The sequence below is a fragment of the Hyla sarda genome, chromosome 12 (assembly GCF_029499605.1).
Source record: "Hyla sarda isolate aHylSar1 chromosome 12, aHylSar1.hap1, whole genome shotgun sequence".
In the NCBI taxonomy this organism is placed as follows: Eukaryota; Metazoa; Chordata; class Amphibia; order Anura; family Hylidae; genus Hyla; species Hyla sarda.
In genome coordinates this window covers 71359291-71377329 of record NC_079200.1, presented here as the reverse complement: position 1 = coordinate 71377329, position 18039 = coordinate 71359291, and the positions used below count along the sequence as shown (strand labels likewise).

The 18039-nt window shown below is 49.2% G+C and overlaps 1 protein-coding gene across 6 annotated transcripts in view; it reads right to left on the bottom strand.

The window, feature by feature from the left end:
- The window catches only part of RAD21L1 (RAD21 cohesin complex component like 1), a 122776-nt gene that overhangs the window by 44737 nt on the left and 60000 nt on the right, over positions 1-18039 (bottom strand). For all 6 annotated transcript variants that reach the window (XM_056548893.1, XM_056548892.1, XM_056548896.1 and 3 more), the window contains exon 8: positions 613-726. In XM_056548893.1, the coding sequence (XP_056404868.1) occupies positions 613-726 (114 nt within the window). The remainder of the gene's footprint in view (positions 1-612; positions 727-18039) is intronic.

Below are 18039 nucleotides of genomic sequence, written 5' to 3'. Positions count from 1 at the left end.
CCATGTTCACACAGCCGAATTCCGCAATTCTGCCAAAATTGTGGTGTCATTTTTGCAGAATTCTGTGTTCTTTAGACACAGAATTCTGCCAAAATTCTGCCTGCAATTCTGACAAATTAAAATACAGGTCTTAAAATTTGGAATGCAGAGTTTCCACAGCGGCAATTCTGCTGTGTGAACATTACCTTTTGCTGACAGAATAAACACAATGCACTAGTGCTGTGTAGTATACCAGCGATCTGGTGATTGCTGTCAGTCCCCTTGTGAGCTATAATTATATTTTTACTGTACAGTGAACAGCGTTAATTTGTAATGTAATTACAAAATTGCAATTTTTTTTCTATTTGACCTTTAAATAAAATGGTTAATAAAACATAATCAAAAAAAAATCTGAATCCGAAAATGGTGGTACTAAAAGGTACAACTTGTCCCACAAAAAACAAGCCCTCATATGGCTTTGTTGATGAAAAAAAAAAAAGAAGAAAGTTACAGCTTACAGCACTTGGAAGGAAGCAATGGAAAACAACAAAAAATTATCCAGAAAGGCATGCCAGGGGAAGGGGTTAATGCATCTTTTGCTTATGTCTTTTTAATTCACACTCTAGTCTGTACCTGAAACATCAACAGGCTCTAGGACAAAGGCAATTTCTTCATCAGAGACCAGGGTGGTGGTATTCGCAACTGGAACATCTTCCATAGGTGAATCTTGGGTTTCATCTACATAAGCTAAATGTACAATAATATTTTAACTGTGTTAATTTGTCAATACTGAGCATTTAAAGTGCTGTATCTTCACATAAAAATGGTCTTTAGAATGATGTTTGCTAGTGAGAGCCTCTGCAATAAAGGTTACTGAAATTAGAAGGCCGCAACCCCTGCTAATTACAACATTTCATTCAAATTGCTTATTATACTTAGAAGCTTTATCTCTTATGTTAAAGGAGTACTCCGGGATATGAAAACATTTCCCCTATCCTAAGGATAGGGTATAAGTTTCAGATTGCAGGGTGTCTGACCACTGGGACCCAGCAAAAAAACGCCATGGTGTGGCGTTTCATAAGTCCCTATCGACTTGTTGCAGCATTTCTTTGGGGCAATTTTTCCTAAAAAAATCCAAGTGGAAACATAGCCTAATCGTGACAATTATTGTACAGCACTCCAGAATATGTAGGTGCCATACAAGCAATAAAAAGGTTGTATATCTAAGGGGAATCTGTCAGCTGCAATTTCCGTTCCAAACTGTTGGCACGCTTATATAGCTGTTAGGACTAGGAGACACATGGTAGCTTTCATATATCGGTCTGTGCTTCCAAAACAAAGAAAAATGCTTTTATTCACTAGTGCCAAGAGTCAAAAGGAGCAAGATCCGGAACTGCTGAGAGCTGGAATGGTTTCTCACTCTCCTTCTCAACTGTCTATGCTTGATTGACAGTCAGCTGGAAGACAAATCTCAAACTGCTGAAATTACGTAGTGTGTACTTTGCAGCAAATTCCATTGACAGCAATGTGACTGTGCTGCACCGAAATTTCTGAGCGGAATCAAAAGTAAATTCTATAGTGTGTACTAGGGATGTCCCGATACCATTTTTTTAAAGACAGAGTACGAGTACCGATACTTTTTCTTAAGTACTCGCCGATACCAATTTCAGATACTTTTTCAATGTAATTTGACTTTTTTTCCCCTTAAGGGTCTATTCACACGTACAGTATTCTGCGCAGATTTGATGCGCAGGATTTCAAGCTGTGTTCAGCTTACATTGAAATCTGCAGCAGAAAATCCTGGGCATCAAATCTACACAGAATACTGTACGTGTGAATAGACCATTAGGGTACATTCACACGGGGCGGATCCACAGTGTATTTTACATTGCGGATCCGCCGCTAAAGGACCACTGCGTGGTGCCTTTAGATGTGCCTGCTCGAAGCGTCAATATGCCGCTACGAGCAGGGATATCGCTTCAGTGTGTCTGTTCGTAGCGGTGTATTACCACTCCGAGCAGGCACATCTAAAGGCAGCATGTAGCAGTCCTTCAGTGTCGGATCGGCAGCGCAAAATTTTTTTCTTTTTTTTTTTTAAATAAGAGAAAGGACTTTTTTTAGATTGAAAAAAATATGTATATATATTTTATTTAAACTTTTTTTTTTTTTTTTTTTTTTTTTTTTTAAAGGCGGGTGATTAAATTTTTTTATTGGGTGGGGTTAATGCACATTTTATAATTTTTTACGATTTTTTTCTCACTTTTTTAGTTTCCACAGGACTATTACTTGTAGATTGTAGCAATTTGTAGATTGCATACATTGATTAGCTATCGGTGACATTTGCACGAGTACAAGTACTTGTGCAAATGTCCAGTATCGGTCCCGATACCAGTATCGGGACATCCCTATTGTGTACCTAGCCTAACAGTGTCAGCAGTTTAAAACGTGAATTGCAGCTGACAGATTCTCTTTAACCTGTTATGGACGAAGGGTGTACAGGTACGTCTCTGCGTCTTGGTACTTTAGAACCAAGGTCGTACCTGTACGTCCTGAATCCTTAAGTGGCTTTGAAGCGAGGGCATGAACAGAGCTTTAGAACAGTGAGTGTCGACTACTATCAGTATCCTCACACTCACAGCTCATGCCGGACAGCAGCGATCCCACCACTGGCCAGCATTTAACCTTTTAGATGGAGTGATCAATGCCGATCACGGCATCTAAAGTAAAAGAGCAATACAGCTCAGTGAGGCTCACGGAACCCCCGGGACGTGATTGCGGGGGGTTCCGTGAGCCAAAATCACGGAGGAGGGTCCCTTTACCTGCCTCCTGCCACAGGGCTTAGCCGCGCTATATGAGTGGATTGCCGATCTTAATGTGAAATGTAATCTAATGATTGCATAAAAAAGTCCCCTATGGGGGGCGTGGCTTGCCGCGAACAGAGATGGCCGCCTGAGCTGTGAGCTCCGTAAACCCTGAGGCCATTCATTCGCTTAATTTGCACTCCCAGCCTGTGCTCTCATGCCGAGGGGCACCCGCCGGCGCCGGAAGACCCCGCCATCCTGCACGGACCCTCAACAGCTCCCTGGGGCCATTACACGCTACCTGCGCCAAGTCTCTGCCTCAGCCCCGGCCTCTCCTCCGGCATCACCAGGCCACGAGCGCGCGCTCCGTTCCCGCTCAGTCGGCCCTGCGGTGGTGCGCTCTGCTATTAGATCGGACCTGCCCAGCTACCCTCCTGACTCTACGGGGACCCCTGCACCATCACCTTTGCTGCCGCTGACTGCTCCGGACCTTGGTGTGCTGCCTGGAGGGACAGTCTGCCCGCCATCTTCCTCTCCCCCTGAGGTGGGGGTGTCTGCGGGGGACCTGGGCTCCATTCCTGTGGATTGCTGCACTGTGGAGGTAGGTGCCTCTCCGGCCCTGTTTCACCCCATACCTCCATCTGGGACTGCCTCTCCTCCTCTGGACAGCCTCGGCCCTGCTAGGCCCGGACCCCAGGGACTCAGAGCATTCGCCTGGAGCTGTGCTGTTTAAAGGGCCATCACCTCAGTTCCTCCCCCATACCCAGACACAGGGCTTGTCACCTACAGTCCCCTTGGCCTCCTTCTCGGCTCCTCTCGTGCCTGGGCCCTCTGCTGGAGTTCCAGGTTCTGACAACCTTGTAGCTGAAGTTGCTGGGACTGATCCCCCTGAGGCCCTTATCCCTTGCACCTCTCCTAAACCGCAGAGGACTATGTCTGCCTCCAGGAGCTCGGCTGGGCGCCCTGGGGCACCCACCCCTCGGAACACACTCACACAGCCTCAGGAGGCTCCTTCTTTGTCTGTTGCGCCCGGTGGCTGGGAGGATGGCCTGGATTCTGAGTTGGAGTGTTCGGGGGTCCCTGCTCCTATCCCGGCTACCCCTGACCTCTCTCTATTGCTTTCTCAATTGCCGACAAAGGGGGACTTCAAGGTTCTTATTGCTGAAGTCAGAGAGGCCTGCAGGGCCGAAATAGCGGATATGCGCCAAGATCTCCAACATGTCTCAGGCCGAGTGGACGACTTAGAAGAAGCTCATGACTCTACTAGGTCCTACATTGCTAACCTGCATGAAACCGTCTCTGCTCAATCTGCGTTTCTGGGTGACCTGCATTCGCATGTGGAAGACCTTGACAACAGGGGTAGGAGAAATAATATTAGGGTCCGTGGATTGCCTGAGGCTACCCGGGACGAAGATCTTCATGCTACTCTGGAAGCTATCTTCAACTTGATCCTGGGTGAACCCTCGTCCCACAAGATTGCACTGGATCGAGCCCACCGGGCCCTCCGCCCTCGCCCTACCTCTGGCCCTCCAAGGGATGTGATTTGTTGTGTCAATGACTTTCAACTGAAGGAGAGAATTATGGCTAAATCACGCACCCTTCGGGACTTTGATTTTGATGGGGCACCTATCCAGCTGTTCCAGGATCTTTACTGGATTACCCTACGTAAGCGCAAGATGTTGCAACCTCTCCTGTCATCTCTACGCTCGGCACAGATTCCCTACAGATGGTCCTTCCTGTTTGCTCTCCAAGCCCGTCGGGATGGACGCTCTGCAGTTCTACGTTCACATGCTGACATCCCGGAGTTCTGTGCAGCCTTTGATCTCCAAATCCCGAAGCTTCCTGACTGGGCTCTACAACCCCTTCCCCCTCCGCCTCCTCCTGTATGGCAGCCAGTTAGAGGGAAACGTCGTGGAGGTGGTGGGGGCCGGCCTGCTCAATCCACATCTGGATCACGTCATGACCCTACCTGAAGGATATACTGGAACTAAGTTCTGGGCCCACACGTTCTGTGACTACTTGTTTGGTTCTCATTTCACCTGGCGGGGTGCTGTGTTCTTTTACTTGCAATTTACTATAGTTGTCTTTTACTGCTGCCTCTAAAATAACGGGTGCCCTTCTGGCTCCCTTTGTACAGTAGGGATTTGGCATGGCCTTTGGGTGGAAGGGGTTTCTATTCTTTGGTGTGACCTCCCTCTGATGCGTACTTCCACTTCCCCCAATGAGGCCATGACAAATATAGTAACGCTGTTGTTTATTCTTCTTGCATTATTGATATGTTTTACTAAGGTCTCCTCTCTGGCTCTAGTGCCAGTGGTTTGTTTACCGTTTTGTATCCCTGTTTGTCTTTCCCTTTTGTCCCCCCCCTTTTGTGTCCTGCTCTTCCCCTCTCTTTCTGAGTCTCCTCCTGTTCTTTGTCTCTGCTCTTCTTTTAGGTCCAGTACTGAACGATGGTGGTCTTTGGACTCGGGCTGGCCCGCTGATGCGTTTTCTACTTCTCTGAGTGAGTACTTACCATGGCACCTTCCTTACACCACACCTACCCCTCATGGCTAAGTGCGTTTCCCTGAACGTGAAAGGCCTTAACTCCCTCTCTAAAAGGTGTCTCCTACAACGGGAGCTGGTGGCTCTCAAGGCGGATATTGTTTATGTTCAGGAGACGCACTTTGACAAGACGGGCTCCTTTCACTTCCTACAACACCTTTACCCTCAGGTATACATGGCCTCCTCGGACAGGAAGGTAGCGGGAGTAGCTATCCTAGTCTCACGACACTGCCCCTTGCAGGTTTCCTCCTCCTTTGCTGACCCCTCAGGGCGGTTTGTAATTTTATGTGGCACCCTTGGGGGGAAACCTCTGCTACTTTGTAATGTTTATGCCCCGCACTCTACACAAATCCCCTTCCTCCGACGGGTCTTGAAGCGATTGTCTGCATACCCAACCTCCGCCTGGCTGCTGGGCGGGGACTTTAACTTGGTTTTTTCTCCCTCTGCCGATCGCTACTCCCTAACGGACTCCCCACCACCTGCCCCTCAGTTGCGTCTCTCTACGCTTTTTCGTCGGTTGGTTCGTTCGGCAGGGCTCTATGACCTCTGGCGTATTAATCATCCATCCGATCGCTCTTTTTCTTTTTATTCCCACCCTCATAAACTCCATACGCGAATTGACTATTTTTTCGGGAACCTCCCAATGCTGCGTATGCTCTCCTCTGCTTCCATGGAACCTATCTCCTGGTCTGATCATGGCCCTGTTCTTGTGTCTTTTTCCCCTTTCACTTCTTTCTCCCGCCGTTGTCATTGGCGTCTCAATGACTCCTTGCTTAAAACTCCTTCTTCCCGGGACTCGATCCTGCATAGCATAACTACTTACTTTGCGGAAAATGAAGGCTCTGTGTCCTCCCAGGCTGTACTATGGGAGGCACATAAAGCGGTGGTCAGAGGCCATTGTATTGCATTGGGCTCTAGACTGAAGCGAGATGCCTTGGCCCGCTCCCGGGAACTTAAGGATCAAATTTCTGCCCTGGAAGCTCTCTTACTAACTAACCCTTCCCTCCCGGAACTGAGGCGGCTGGTAGTTGCACGGTCCCAATTGGGTGACTTGGCCCTTCATAAAGTTGAACGTCAATTGCTTTATGCCAAACAGAGGTTTTATGAAAAGGGCAATAAGGCCCATACAATGCTGGCTAGACGTTTAAGGGATCGTGCGGCTGCTCAGTCTCCTTCTGCCCTGAAGGATGCTGCGGGGACATTACACTATCACCCTAACACCATCTCCCGCCTCCTCCATGACTATTACTCCAAATTGTACTCTCTACCCTCACAACTCCCCTCGGATCCGGGAGGGCGTGACGCTGTGTTGGAGACGTTCCTGTCCAGGTGCAGCCTTCCGACTCTCTCTGCGTCTGACAGGGAGTCCCTGAACGCTCCCATTGTATTGGAGGAACTCACTGAAATTCTCAAGTCTCTCCCATCTGGGCGCTCTCCAGGACCTGACGGATTCACCTATTTATACTATAAAACCTACTCGTCTGTCCTTCTTCCTCGACTGGTCCCCCTGTTCAATTCTTTTCTACGGGGGGAGGGGATTCCGCAGTCCTTTTTGCATTCCTTGATTACGCTGATTCCTAAACCTAATAAAGACCCACATGATTGCTCCAGCTTTAGGCCCATAGCCCTGTTGAACTCGGATCTGAAGTTGTTCTCTAAGATTTTGGCAGCTCGTCTCTGTTGTTTCCTCCCCGCCCTTATTCATAAGGACCAAGTGGGTTTCATCCCCTGTCGTCAGGGAGGCGATAATACTAGAAGGGTTGTCAATCTTATAGATATTGTTAACAAGCGATCTGAACAGGCTTTAATATTGAGCTTGGATGCCGAAAAGGCTTTTGATAGATTAGGCTGGCCATTCATGTTCGCCACTCTACAGAAATTTGGGATCACTGGTGACTTCCTCACTGCGCTGCGGGGTCTCTACTCCTCCCCTACTGCCTCTCTCAAACTCCCGACTGACTCCTCCCCTCCCTTTACCCTTTATAACGGCACTAGACAGGGATGTCCGTTGTCCCCACTGATTTTTGCCCTTTGCATAGAGCCGCTGGCGGCTCTGATCCGGGGGAGTTCGGATGTCTCTGGAATCTCCCTTCATGGGAAGACCTTTAAGATTTGCCTTTTTGCAGATGACGTTTTACTTACCCTCACTAACCCTCTCTTGTCCTTGCCTGCGCTGTACAAACTCTTGCATGAATATGGCTTGGTATCGGGCTACAAGGTCAACCTTTCTAAATCTGAAGCAATGTCTGTAAATCTCCCACCCTCTCTGGTCTCCCTACTTCGTTCTAACTATTCTTTCCGCTGGTCTCCCTCTGCCATTAAATATCTTGGAGTCTCCATCACCCCTACATATGCCTCGCTCTATTCTGCAAATTTCCCTACTTTGTTCAGAGAGCTACGTTCTTTGCTAGAAAAATGGAAATCGCAATACATATCCTTTTTCGGGCGAATTGCTGCGGTTAAAATGACTGTCCTTCCTAAATTACTTTATTTTTTCGAAACGTTACCGGTACGGGTTCCGTTGGCTATGCTACGGTCCTTTCAGTCGGCTATTTTCCGGTTCATTTGGGACGCTAAAAGACATAGGCTCCCTATGACGGTCATGATGGCGAACCGAGTTTCTGGAGGTCTGGGGGTCCCAGATGTCACAAAATATTATTGGGCCGCACACCTCCGTCACCTAGCTGCATGGTCTACTCACTTTGCTTATAGTAAGTGGATGGAACTTGAAAAATTGTGGTTGGCACCTGTCCACCCTAATTCTTTCCTATGGTCCTTTCCGCTTCCGTCCCCTGCATGCACCCTTTTAGGTCCTATGTCTTTCACGAGATATGTCTGGACTTATTGTTCCAGGCGATTCCGACTCCTGTCCCCTTTCTCCCCAATGCAGTCTTTTCTCTACCACCCTGACTTCCCTCCTGGAGGCACCTCACTTATGGTTCGGGAATGGGGCTCGAGAGGTTTGTTCTGCTGGGCTGATGTGGTACATCCTATTACTCGGACTCTTCTGTCTTTTGATGACCTGAAATCTCGTTGGGAACTCCCAGCCTCTGCGTTCACTCACTATACCCAGCTCCGACATTACCTATCCTCTCGGAGGGGCTCGCTAGTGGTTTCGCTCCCTACGAGTTTTGAGAGGTTGTGTAGGAGTGGACCACAGACGAAGGGACTGCTCTCGAGTATTTACTCCCTTTTAATCTCCCCCGCGGACGGAACCCTCCCCTCCCATCGTTATATGGATCGCTGGGAGGAAGTCCTTAACACTTCTATTACAATTCCTCAGTGGAGGGTAATTTGGGATAGGGCTTCTCGGGCCTCCATATGTACAGCTTACAAAGAGACACAATACAAATTGCTCATGGGTTGGTACCATACCCCTGTCCTCCTCAATAAATTGAACCCTGACATCCCCCCGCAATGTTGGCGTTGTGGTGTGGGACTGGGGGACACTTACCATATATTCTGGTCCTGTCCGCTGATCTCTCAATTTTGGGTAATGGTGCAGCGGCTTATCCGTGACATATTGGGAGTCGGGGTGCCCCTAGACCCTTTAATCTATCTCTTACATTTGTCGACTAGGGCCTTGTCTGGTCGACCATTTAAGCTATTTCTACACATCATCCTGGCAGCAAAAACTCTCATTGCAAAACATTGGAAACAGACTTCCCCCCTGAACTCCTGGCCCGGGTCCGTGAGATTCGCTCTATGGAATCTCTTACTGCCTCTTTGAATAACACTATCTCACAATTTCTTTCAGTATGGGACCCATGGGACAGATTCACGGATAGGCAACCTCCCTGATCTCTTAGCTCCTTTTGGACCTTTTCCTCTCTTCTTGCTTCTCTCAACCCACTTTCCTATTTCTTTGTACGTTTCCTTTTCTGTTCCCTCGCCCCTCTGTTTGACGTTGTTGTCTTAGTCACCCTCCCCCCCCCCCCCCCCCTCATGTCTTGGACTACTTGATCCAAATGTGCGGTTGTTAACTATAGCATTACTGTGTCACAGTTGTGACTACCTGACTTGATTGTTGTGATTTGAATTATTACTTGCTTGCATTTCTCACTTACTGTGGGGTACGTCACCCCGATCATTCCTACTGGTGTGTATTTTCCTGTCTGAATATAATAAAAATTTACAGTTGAAAAAAAAAAAAAAAAAAAAAAAGTCCCCTATGGGGACTTAAAGTGTAAAATAAAAAATTAAATGTTTCTAAAATTATATAAAACCCCCTCCCCTAATGAATTTTACATGTTTGGTATCCCCACGTGTGTAAATGTCCAAACTTTTAAACTATAATGGGGAAGATTTATCAAAACCTGTCCATAAGAAAAGTTTCCCATAGCAACCAGATTGCTTCTTTCATTTTTGCAAAGGCCTCTGAAAAATGAAAGAGGCGACCTGATTGGTTTCTATGGGCAACTCAGCAACTTTTCCTCTTGACAGGTTTTGGTAAATCTCCCCCAATGTTTCTGATCCTGCATGGTAAACGGCATAAACGTAAATAAATACCAACCAAAAATACAAAGCTTTAATCACATCATATATTGAAGGAAAAAAAAAGGGATCAAAAAGTGAAGAACAAAAATGGTACCAATAAAAACTACAGATAATGGCGCAAAAAATGAGCCCTCATACCTCCCTGTATACAGAAAAAGGAGATTTTTTGCACTCACCATAAAATCTCTTTCTCGTAGCCTTCATTGGGGGGGACACAGATACTGATGGGTATATGCTCTTGCCACTAGGAGGTGCTAACACTAGGAAAAAGTCCGCTCCTCCCTGGCAAGATTTAGCTGCCCACTGGAAGTGAGGTAATCAGTTTTGTCACAAAGCAGTAGGAGAAGCCAACAAAGAGATAGGACCCTGGAAAGGAATCCCGGATAAAAACCAGAGCCGGAAAAGAATATCTGGACAAGAAATAAAGAAATGGGTGGGTGCTGTGTCCCCCAATGAAGGCTACGAGAAAGAGATTTTACGGTTAGTGCAAAAAAATCTCCTTTTCTCGGTCGCTCTTCATTGGGGGACACAGATACTGATGGGACCTACCAAAGCAGTCCCTGGGGTGTGAAAGAACTACCACCAGAGGAAGGGGGTCAGTCCAGAGACTGAAAACCAGGCTGCCGTAAGGCTCACAGGCGAGACCTTGGGCCAAAAGGCAATCGAGACCTGATACTGAGGGTCTGGCAGTGCCCACCATCCATGGAGATGGACTAGGATGCCAGGAAGGGACCTTCCTAGGAGAGACTCTAAACCAATAGGCCATAGAGAGACAAGAAAGGACATTACAGAGACCCGGTGGGAAGTAACCAACGTGGAAGGAGGTAGAAAACCAACTCGTAGAAGTGCAGAACCGGGCAGAAGGAGAGCCTGGCTGGCAAACAAAAAAGTAAAAGGGACCGACAAGAGAACCCCATACGGAGCACCAACCGAAACCAGAGACCAAGTTGAGAAAACACCAGGGAGAGCAGCGGACGCCTGAGTCGAAGACAAGCACAGTCAAACAGTCTCCAGAGAGGTGCGATGCAGACTATCGAAGACCTGAACCAAAAAAAAAACGGTAAGCTCCAAAAACCACTGTTCCAGAGCACAACGCGAACACCCGGGGGGGGGGGGGGGAAAGCGAACTCTGACAGGATGACACAAAGCCTGAACAGCGAGAAGGAAAACACATCCACTGCCGACTGGCGAAAACCAGCAGACCGGATTGCCCGCCATCGCCCGCAGTACACGGACCCCGAAGAAGGAGACTGAAAGTAAAAAGTAGTCAGGAGGTTCGACACCTGTAGAGAGAGCATCCCAAATATCTGCAAAACGCTCCAGGAGACATAATGCTATGTCGAGACAAGAAGGGCGGCACAGAAAGACCACCCGCAAATGGGATTGCGGAGAAGTCTGGGCAGGATCACTACACATGCCCGAGACTGCAACCATCACTAAGGCCTGAAGAAGCAGGAGGGCCGACCAAGAAAAGAAGGCACTCCACAACAGTCTAGGAAAGTACCCAGTACAAAGAGACTAACCGGTCTCGGACCCCAGAGTGCTCCGAAGTAACATCCTGTAAGGACAGGAACGGAGAGTCAGGTGCGTGTGCTCAGCTGCCTTACAGGAGCGGCGAGCAGCATACTGTAGCAGCGCCTGCCGCTCCAAGTCAGAGGGGTGACCGGGCTGAAGGAAACTGCAGCCCTGAACCAGGGAGTCAGAGGAGGAATACATCCCTGGTAGCACTATGACCCCTGCAGTGCGCCAAGCTTGGAGGACTTGCTGCGGGGAGGGGAGAGGCGGAGAAGAGAAGAAAGGCCCCAAGCCTTCCCTGTCCGGCGCTTTGAAGGCAGCACCGACAGAGCAGGAAGAGAGTCCTCCCTCAGTGTCACGATGCCGGCTGGCAGGTAGTGGATCCCCTGTGCCAGAGAGGGATGGCGAGGACCGCGCTAGTGGACCGGTTCTAAGCCACTACAGGTTTTCACCAGAGCCCGCCGCAAAGCGGGATGGTCTTGCTGCGGCGGTAGTGACCAGGTCGTATCCACTAGCAACGGCTTACCTCTCTGGCTGCTGAAGATGCTGAAGATAGGCGCGGTACAATGGAGTAGGCAGAAGCAAGGTCGGACGTAGCAGAAGGTCGGGGGCAGGCGGCAAGGATCGTAGTCAGGGGCAACGGCAGGAGGTCAGGAACACGGACTAGGAACAGACTAGGGAACGCTTTCACTAGGCACTAAGGCAACAAGATCCGGCAAGGGAGTGCAGGGGAAGTGACTAGATATAGGGAAGTGCACAGGAGGGAGCCAATTAAGCTAATTGGGAAGATTGGGCCAGGCACCATCATTGGTGCACTGGCCCTTTAAATCGCAGAGACCCGGCGCGCGCGCGCCCTAGGGAGCGGGGCCGCGCGCGCCGGGACAGGACCGAGGGAGAGCGAGTCAGGTACGGGGACCGGGGTGCGCATCGCGAGCGGGCGCTACCCGCATCGCGAATCGCACCCCGGCTGAAGGCGGGACCGCAGCGCACCCGGTCAGTGGATCTGACCGGGGCGCTGCAACAACGAAGATGAGGCGAGCGCTCCGGGGAGGAACGGGGACCCGGAGCGCTCGGCGTAACAGTACCCCCCCCCTTGGGTCTCCCCCTCTTCTTGGGGCCAAAGAACCTGAGAAAGAAAAACTCAATTTTTTCGTGATGAGGTCCGATGCAAATTAGGAGGGGTTCTGTGTGGAAACGTACGAGACAGTCCAATCTTTTATTGTAAAAACAATAGATGTAGAGGGGTCTGGCGAGACTGGTCACAGGAACGTAGAACCTGTTGATGAGAGAGGCCAAAAAAAATTTTCCTGCAGATCCGGAATCCAAGAAGAGCATAGTAGAGAAGGAGAAGGTAGAGGCAGATATCCGCACAGGCACAGTAAGGCGTGGAGAAGCAGAGTTGACATCAAGAACTGTGTCACCTTTGTGCGGAGTCAGCGTACGTCTTTCCAGGCGGAGAGGACGGATAGGACAATCCTTCAGGAAGAGTTCGGTACCGGCATAGTACAGGCAAAGATTCTCCATGCGGCGTAGTGTCCTCTCTTGAGGTGTCAAGCAAGACCGGTCAACTTGCATAGCCTCCGCGGCGGGAAGCACAGGAACAGATTGCAGAGGACCAGAGGGGAGAGGAGCCGGAGAGAAAAAACGCTTCGTGCGAACAAAGTCCATATCCAGGCGGAGCTCCAGACGCCATCCGGAAGAACGCATGTCAATGCGAGTGGCAAGGTGAATGAGTTCATGTAGGTCAGCAGGAGTCTCTCGTGCGGCCAGAACATCTTTAATGTTGCTGGATAGGCCTTTTTTAAAGGTCGCGCAGAGAACCTCACTATTCCAAGACAACTCGTAAGCAAGAGTACGGAACTGAATGGCGTACTCGCCAACGGAAGAAACACCCTGGGCCAGGTTCAGCAGGGCAATCTCGGCTGAAGAAGCTCGGGCAGGTTCCTCAAAGACACTTCGAATTTCCGAGAAGAAGGAGTGTACAGAGGCAGTGACGGGGTCATTGCGGTCCCAGAGCGGTGCGGCCCATGACAGGGCTTTTCCAGACAGAAGGCTGACTACGAAAGCCACCTTAGACCTTTCAGTAGGAAACTGGTCCGACATCATCTCCAAGTGCTGGGAACATTGCGAAAGAAAGCCACGGCAATACTTAGAGTCCCCATTAAATTTGTCCGGCAAGGACAGGCAGAGGCTAGGAGTGGCCACTCGCTGCGGAGGAGGTGCAGGAGCTGGCGGAGGAGAAGATTGCTGGAGAAGTTGCGACTGAAGTTGGTGCGAAATGGTGGACATTTCCGACAGCTGACGGGTTAGAAGGGCGATCAGTCGGGCTTGCTGGGCGGCCACCGTGGTGAGGTCAGCGACAACTGACAGAGGAACTTCAGCGGGATCCATGGCCGGATCTACTGTCACGATGCCGGCTGGCAGGTAGTGGATCCCCTGTGCCAGAGAGGGATGGCGAGGACCGCGCTAGTGGACCGGTTCTAAGCCACTACAGGTTTTCACCAGAGCCCGCCGCAAAGCGGGATGGTCTTGCTGCGGCGGTAGTGACCAGGTCGTATCCACTAGCAACGGCTTACCTCTCTGGCTGCTGAAGATGCTGAAGATAGGCGCGGTACAATGGAGTAGGCAGAAGCAAGGTCGGACGTAGCAGAAGGTCGGGGGCAGGCGGCAAGGATCGTAGTCAGGGGCAACGGCAGGAGGTCAGGAACACGGACTAGGAACAGACTAGGGAACGCTTTCACTAGGCACTAAGGCAACAAGATCCGGCAAGGGAGTGCAGGGGAAGTGACTAGATATAGGGAAGTGCACAGGAGGGAGCCAATTAAGCTAATTGGGAAGATTGGGCCAGGCACCATCATTGGTGCACTGGCCCTTTAAATCGCAGAGACCCGGCGCGCGCGCGCCCTAGGGAGCGGGGCCGCGCGCGCCGGGACAGGACCGAGGGAGAGCGAGTCAGGTACGGGGACCGGGGTGCGCATCGCGAGCGGGCGCTACCCGCATCGCGAATCGCACCCCGGCTGAAGGCGGGACCGCAGCGCACCCGGTCAGTGGATCTGACCGGGGCGCTGCAACAACGAAGATGAGGCGAGCGCTCCGGGGAGGAACGGGGACCCGGAGCGCTCGGCGTAACACTCAGCTGATCCCCCCCAGATTCGGGAAGAAGAGGGGCGGAGCTACCTGCCGCCATTATGGCTCCGGCCGGCTAGCACTGTGCCGGAAGAGCTAAGAGCTGTGACCAAGGGGGAAAAGTCTGTGGCCGCAGAAGGTATAGAGAGCCGCCGCAAAGGACGGCGGCTGCCCTGAGACAGAACGGCCGCCATAACTTCCAACCATAGACAGGTGAGACTACTGGTGGGAATCCCGATCCCATGTAAGATCAGGACCATGGCCACAAAGTGACAGCGCTAGATATCCAGGGATAATATTAACCCCTCAAGTCCTGCCACAGGCCCTGCCAGAAGGGGGGGGGGGGGACATGCTCACCCTCCACCATATACTCACCTAGATGGCTTCAGCCAGGTTATGGCCACGCTCCATCATGCCAGGCTAAGATAGCGGGGTGAGCAGGGGAAGTGGGGGACCTGGACCCAGGGTTCAACCTCCAGGCACTGGTCGTTGGCGATAAGGGATTGACGGCCCATACTGTTATGTTCCGTGCCCCTTTGTCGCGTATGGGGGGGGGGGGGAACAGGTAGCGCCATGCTCCTGAACCCCCACCTGAAAAACGGAAACAAAAGGGAGAAAAAAACCTAACCAGCCTTTACTAGAAAATTATTTTAAAAAAAGACCAGGTCTGGGCAGCTACCAGACCTGTGTCTTGCCTCCTACTGGCACTAGCTAAAACTGATTACCTCACTCCCAGTGAGCGGGTATATCCTGCCAGGGAGTAACCGACTTTTTTTTTCCTAGTGTGAGCGCCTCATAGTGGCAAAAGCATGTACCCATCAGTATCTGTGTCCCCCAATGAAGAGCGACTGAGAAAATAAAGATAGTTATAGGGGTCAGAAAATGACAATTTTATGCATACCAATTTTGAATTGTATAAAAAAAAAATAAGCATTTTTTTTAAATGGTACAATAATAGAAAAAACAGCAACAGTTCCTACTCAGCTCACCCACTTAGCCTCCAATGAGTCTCGGATGGGACCGGACCTCTGGCCCATGTCGAAATATCGATACAGAAAGACTTTTCAGCGCAATCTCGATGCAATATGTCTGTATTAAGCAATCAAGCATTCATGGATGGGGCACAGGTGTATGCTTGATTGCTGAATAAAGACGTATTGCATCGAGATTGCACTGGACAGTCTTTTTGTATCAATAATAGAAAATCTATTTAAATTGGATATTGTTTGAATTGCATTGACCTACAGAAGATGATGTATAATTTTTACCGCGTAAAATCCAAACTCCCCCAAAAGTTGCAGTTTTCTTATAAATTTCCACCTGCAAATATTTTTACAGTTGCCGTACATTTTATGGTAAAATGAAAGATTTCATTACAAAGCAAAATTGTCCGCGCAAAAAACTAGCGCTCATATGGGTCTGTAGGTAAAAGAATAAAAGAGTTATTGATTTTAAAAGTAGAGGATGAAAAAATGAAAGTGTAAAAATGAAAATTGGCCCAGTCATTAAGGCCAAAATGGGCTTGGTTGTTAAGGGTAAAGCAAATATACACCCCACCCCCCTTTGAAAAGAACCTGTTATCAATATAAGAAAACAACTAAAAGAAAGACTCTTTCGCAAGAAAGGTGTTCAGATGGACCCAAAGCCTCAGGCGCTTACTAAGTGGAAGAAGTTGGTGAATTCTATGGTTCCCTTCTCGCATGTAGTGTACAAGCACAGGAAGTGCCCTGCTAAATTTGATCGAGTATGGGGCCCCTGGTGTTCCTCTCCTCTGAAACAATGTTCCTATAATGATTCTGGTGGGCTACGCCTGCCTTCTCTCTAATTGTCCTTCCACACTTGATCTATCCCATAGAGCACCTTGTTTGTCTGTGGCGTCCAATGTCTGGCCCTCTACGACACAATATAGCATCTCCCATGGTAGTGATGGAACCTGTTTATTGGAACTGTCTTCTTATGTCTCTTTCATTGTTCTATTTCTCTTGTTATTGACATGTATATGCCTATTCTGTAAGAGTTGGCAAAGGGATGGATGCGTGTCTTCTATCTGTACTTCATCACTGGCTATGTACTTGGTACATATCTGTCCATATGTATACAGTGCGGTCAATGGTTCTTTATTTTTTTCAATAAAACAAATAAAAAAAAAAAAAACTATCTTCGTTGCCCATAGAAACCATACACAGTGCAGCCTTACATTTTATATTCTGTTCTTAATTTTTTTTTTTTCTTACTTTGCTTAGGTTGCTAAGAGGCTTTCTTTTAGACATCTTCAGAAACCTCCTTTATTATTACATTGTCTTGTAGCATGGCGAGCCCTGATTTAAAAGCTGTTCATTTTGTTACCCTTTACCACTTCACCTCCTACAAGATATAGAGATTTAAAAGGGGTATTCTGGTGGGAAAAAGGAGATTTTTTAACGCTTACCGTAAAATCTCTTTCTAGAAGGATCCATTGGGGGACACAGACCGTGGGTGTATGCTGCTGTCTCTAGGAGGTATGACACTATGGCAACAAAGAAGTCAGCTCCTCCCAGCAGGATATACCCGCCTCCAGGCCCTGAGGTAATCAGTTTTAGTACCAGAGCAATAGGAGAGAACCGACAGGTTAAGGAAAAAACACGAACTGTCCGAGAACCAGAAGAAAAGATATAACTGAACACACCCTCGGACAGAGAACCAAAGAGAAACCCAAAAGGGCGGGAGCTGTTTCCCCCAATGGATCCTTTGAGAAAGAGATTTTACGGTAATTGTTAAAAAAAATCTCCTTTTCTCTATCGGCTCCATTGGGGGACACAGACCGTGGGACGTACCTTAGCCGTCCCTTGGGTGGGCAGATAGTCAGGCAGACGGCTGTTCCACTGCTGCCTGCAGCACTTTACGGGCCAGACTAGCATCAGCCGATGCGAAGGTATAAACCCGGTAGAACCTCGAGAAAGTGTGCAAAGACGACCAAGTAGCCGCCTTACAAATCTGCAAGGCCGAGGCTTTGTTCTGGAGAGCCCAGGATGCCCCAACAGAAACAGGTAGAATGAGCCACAACCCAGAAAGGGAGGAATCTTCCCCCTACAGCAATAGGCTTCCAAAATGGCAGACCGGATCCACCGAGAAGTGGTAGCCTTGGAAGAAGGTTGTTCCTTATGACGCCCTTCCGTAAGGACAAAAAAGGAATCGCACTCACGAAACGAAGAAGAGATAGAGAGGTAATACCTAACAGCCCAAATCACATCCAGTTTGTGGAGTAAATGCTCCCTAGAATGAGAAAGAGCGGGACAAAAGGACGGAAGAACAATGTCCTCATTGAGATGAAAGGCCGAAACAACCTTAGGCAAAAAGGAAGGATCTGGCCGGAAGACAACCTTGTCCTGGTGAAGCACCAGAACCAGAGAACGGCAGGAGAGAGCTGCCAAATCAGACACTATCCGAATGGAGGAGATAACAACAAGAAAAGGCCACTTTCCAAGAAAGGAGGCGCAGGGACACCTCCCCAAGGGGTTCAAAAGGTTCACCTTGGAGTACCCCCAGAACCAGTTTCAAGTCCCAAGGGGGAGAAGGTGACCGATAAGGAGGGGCAGCA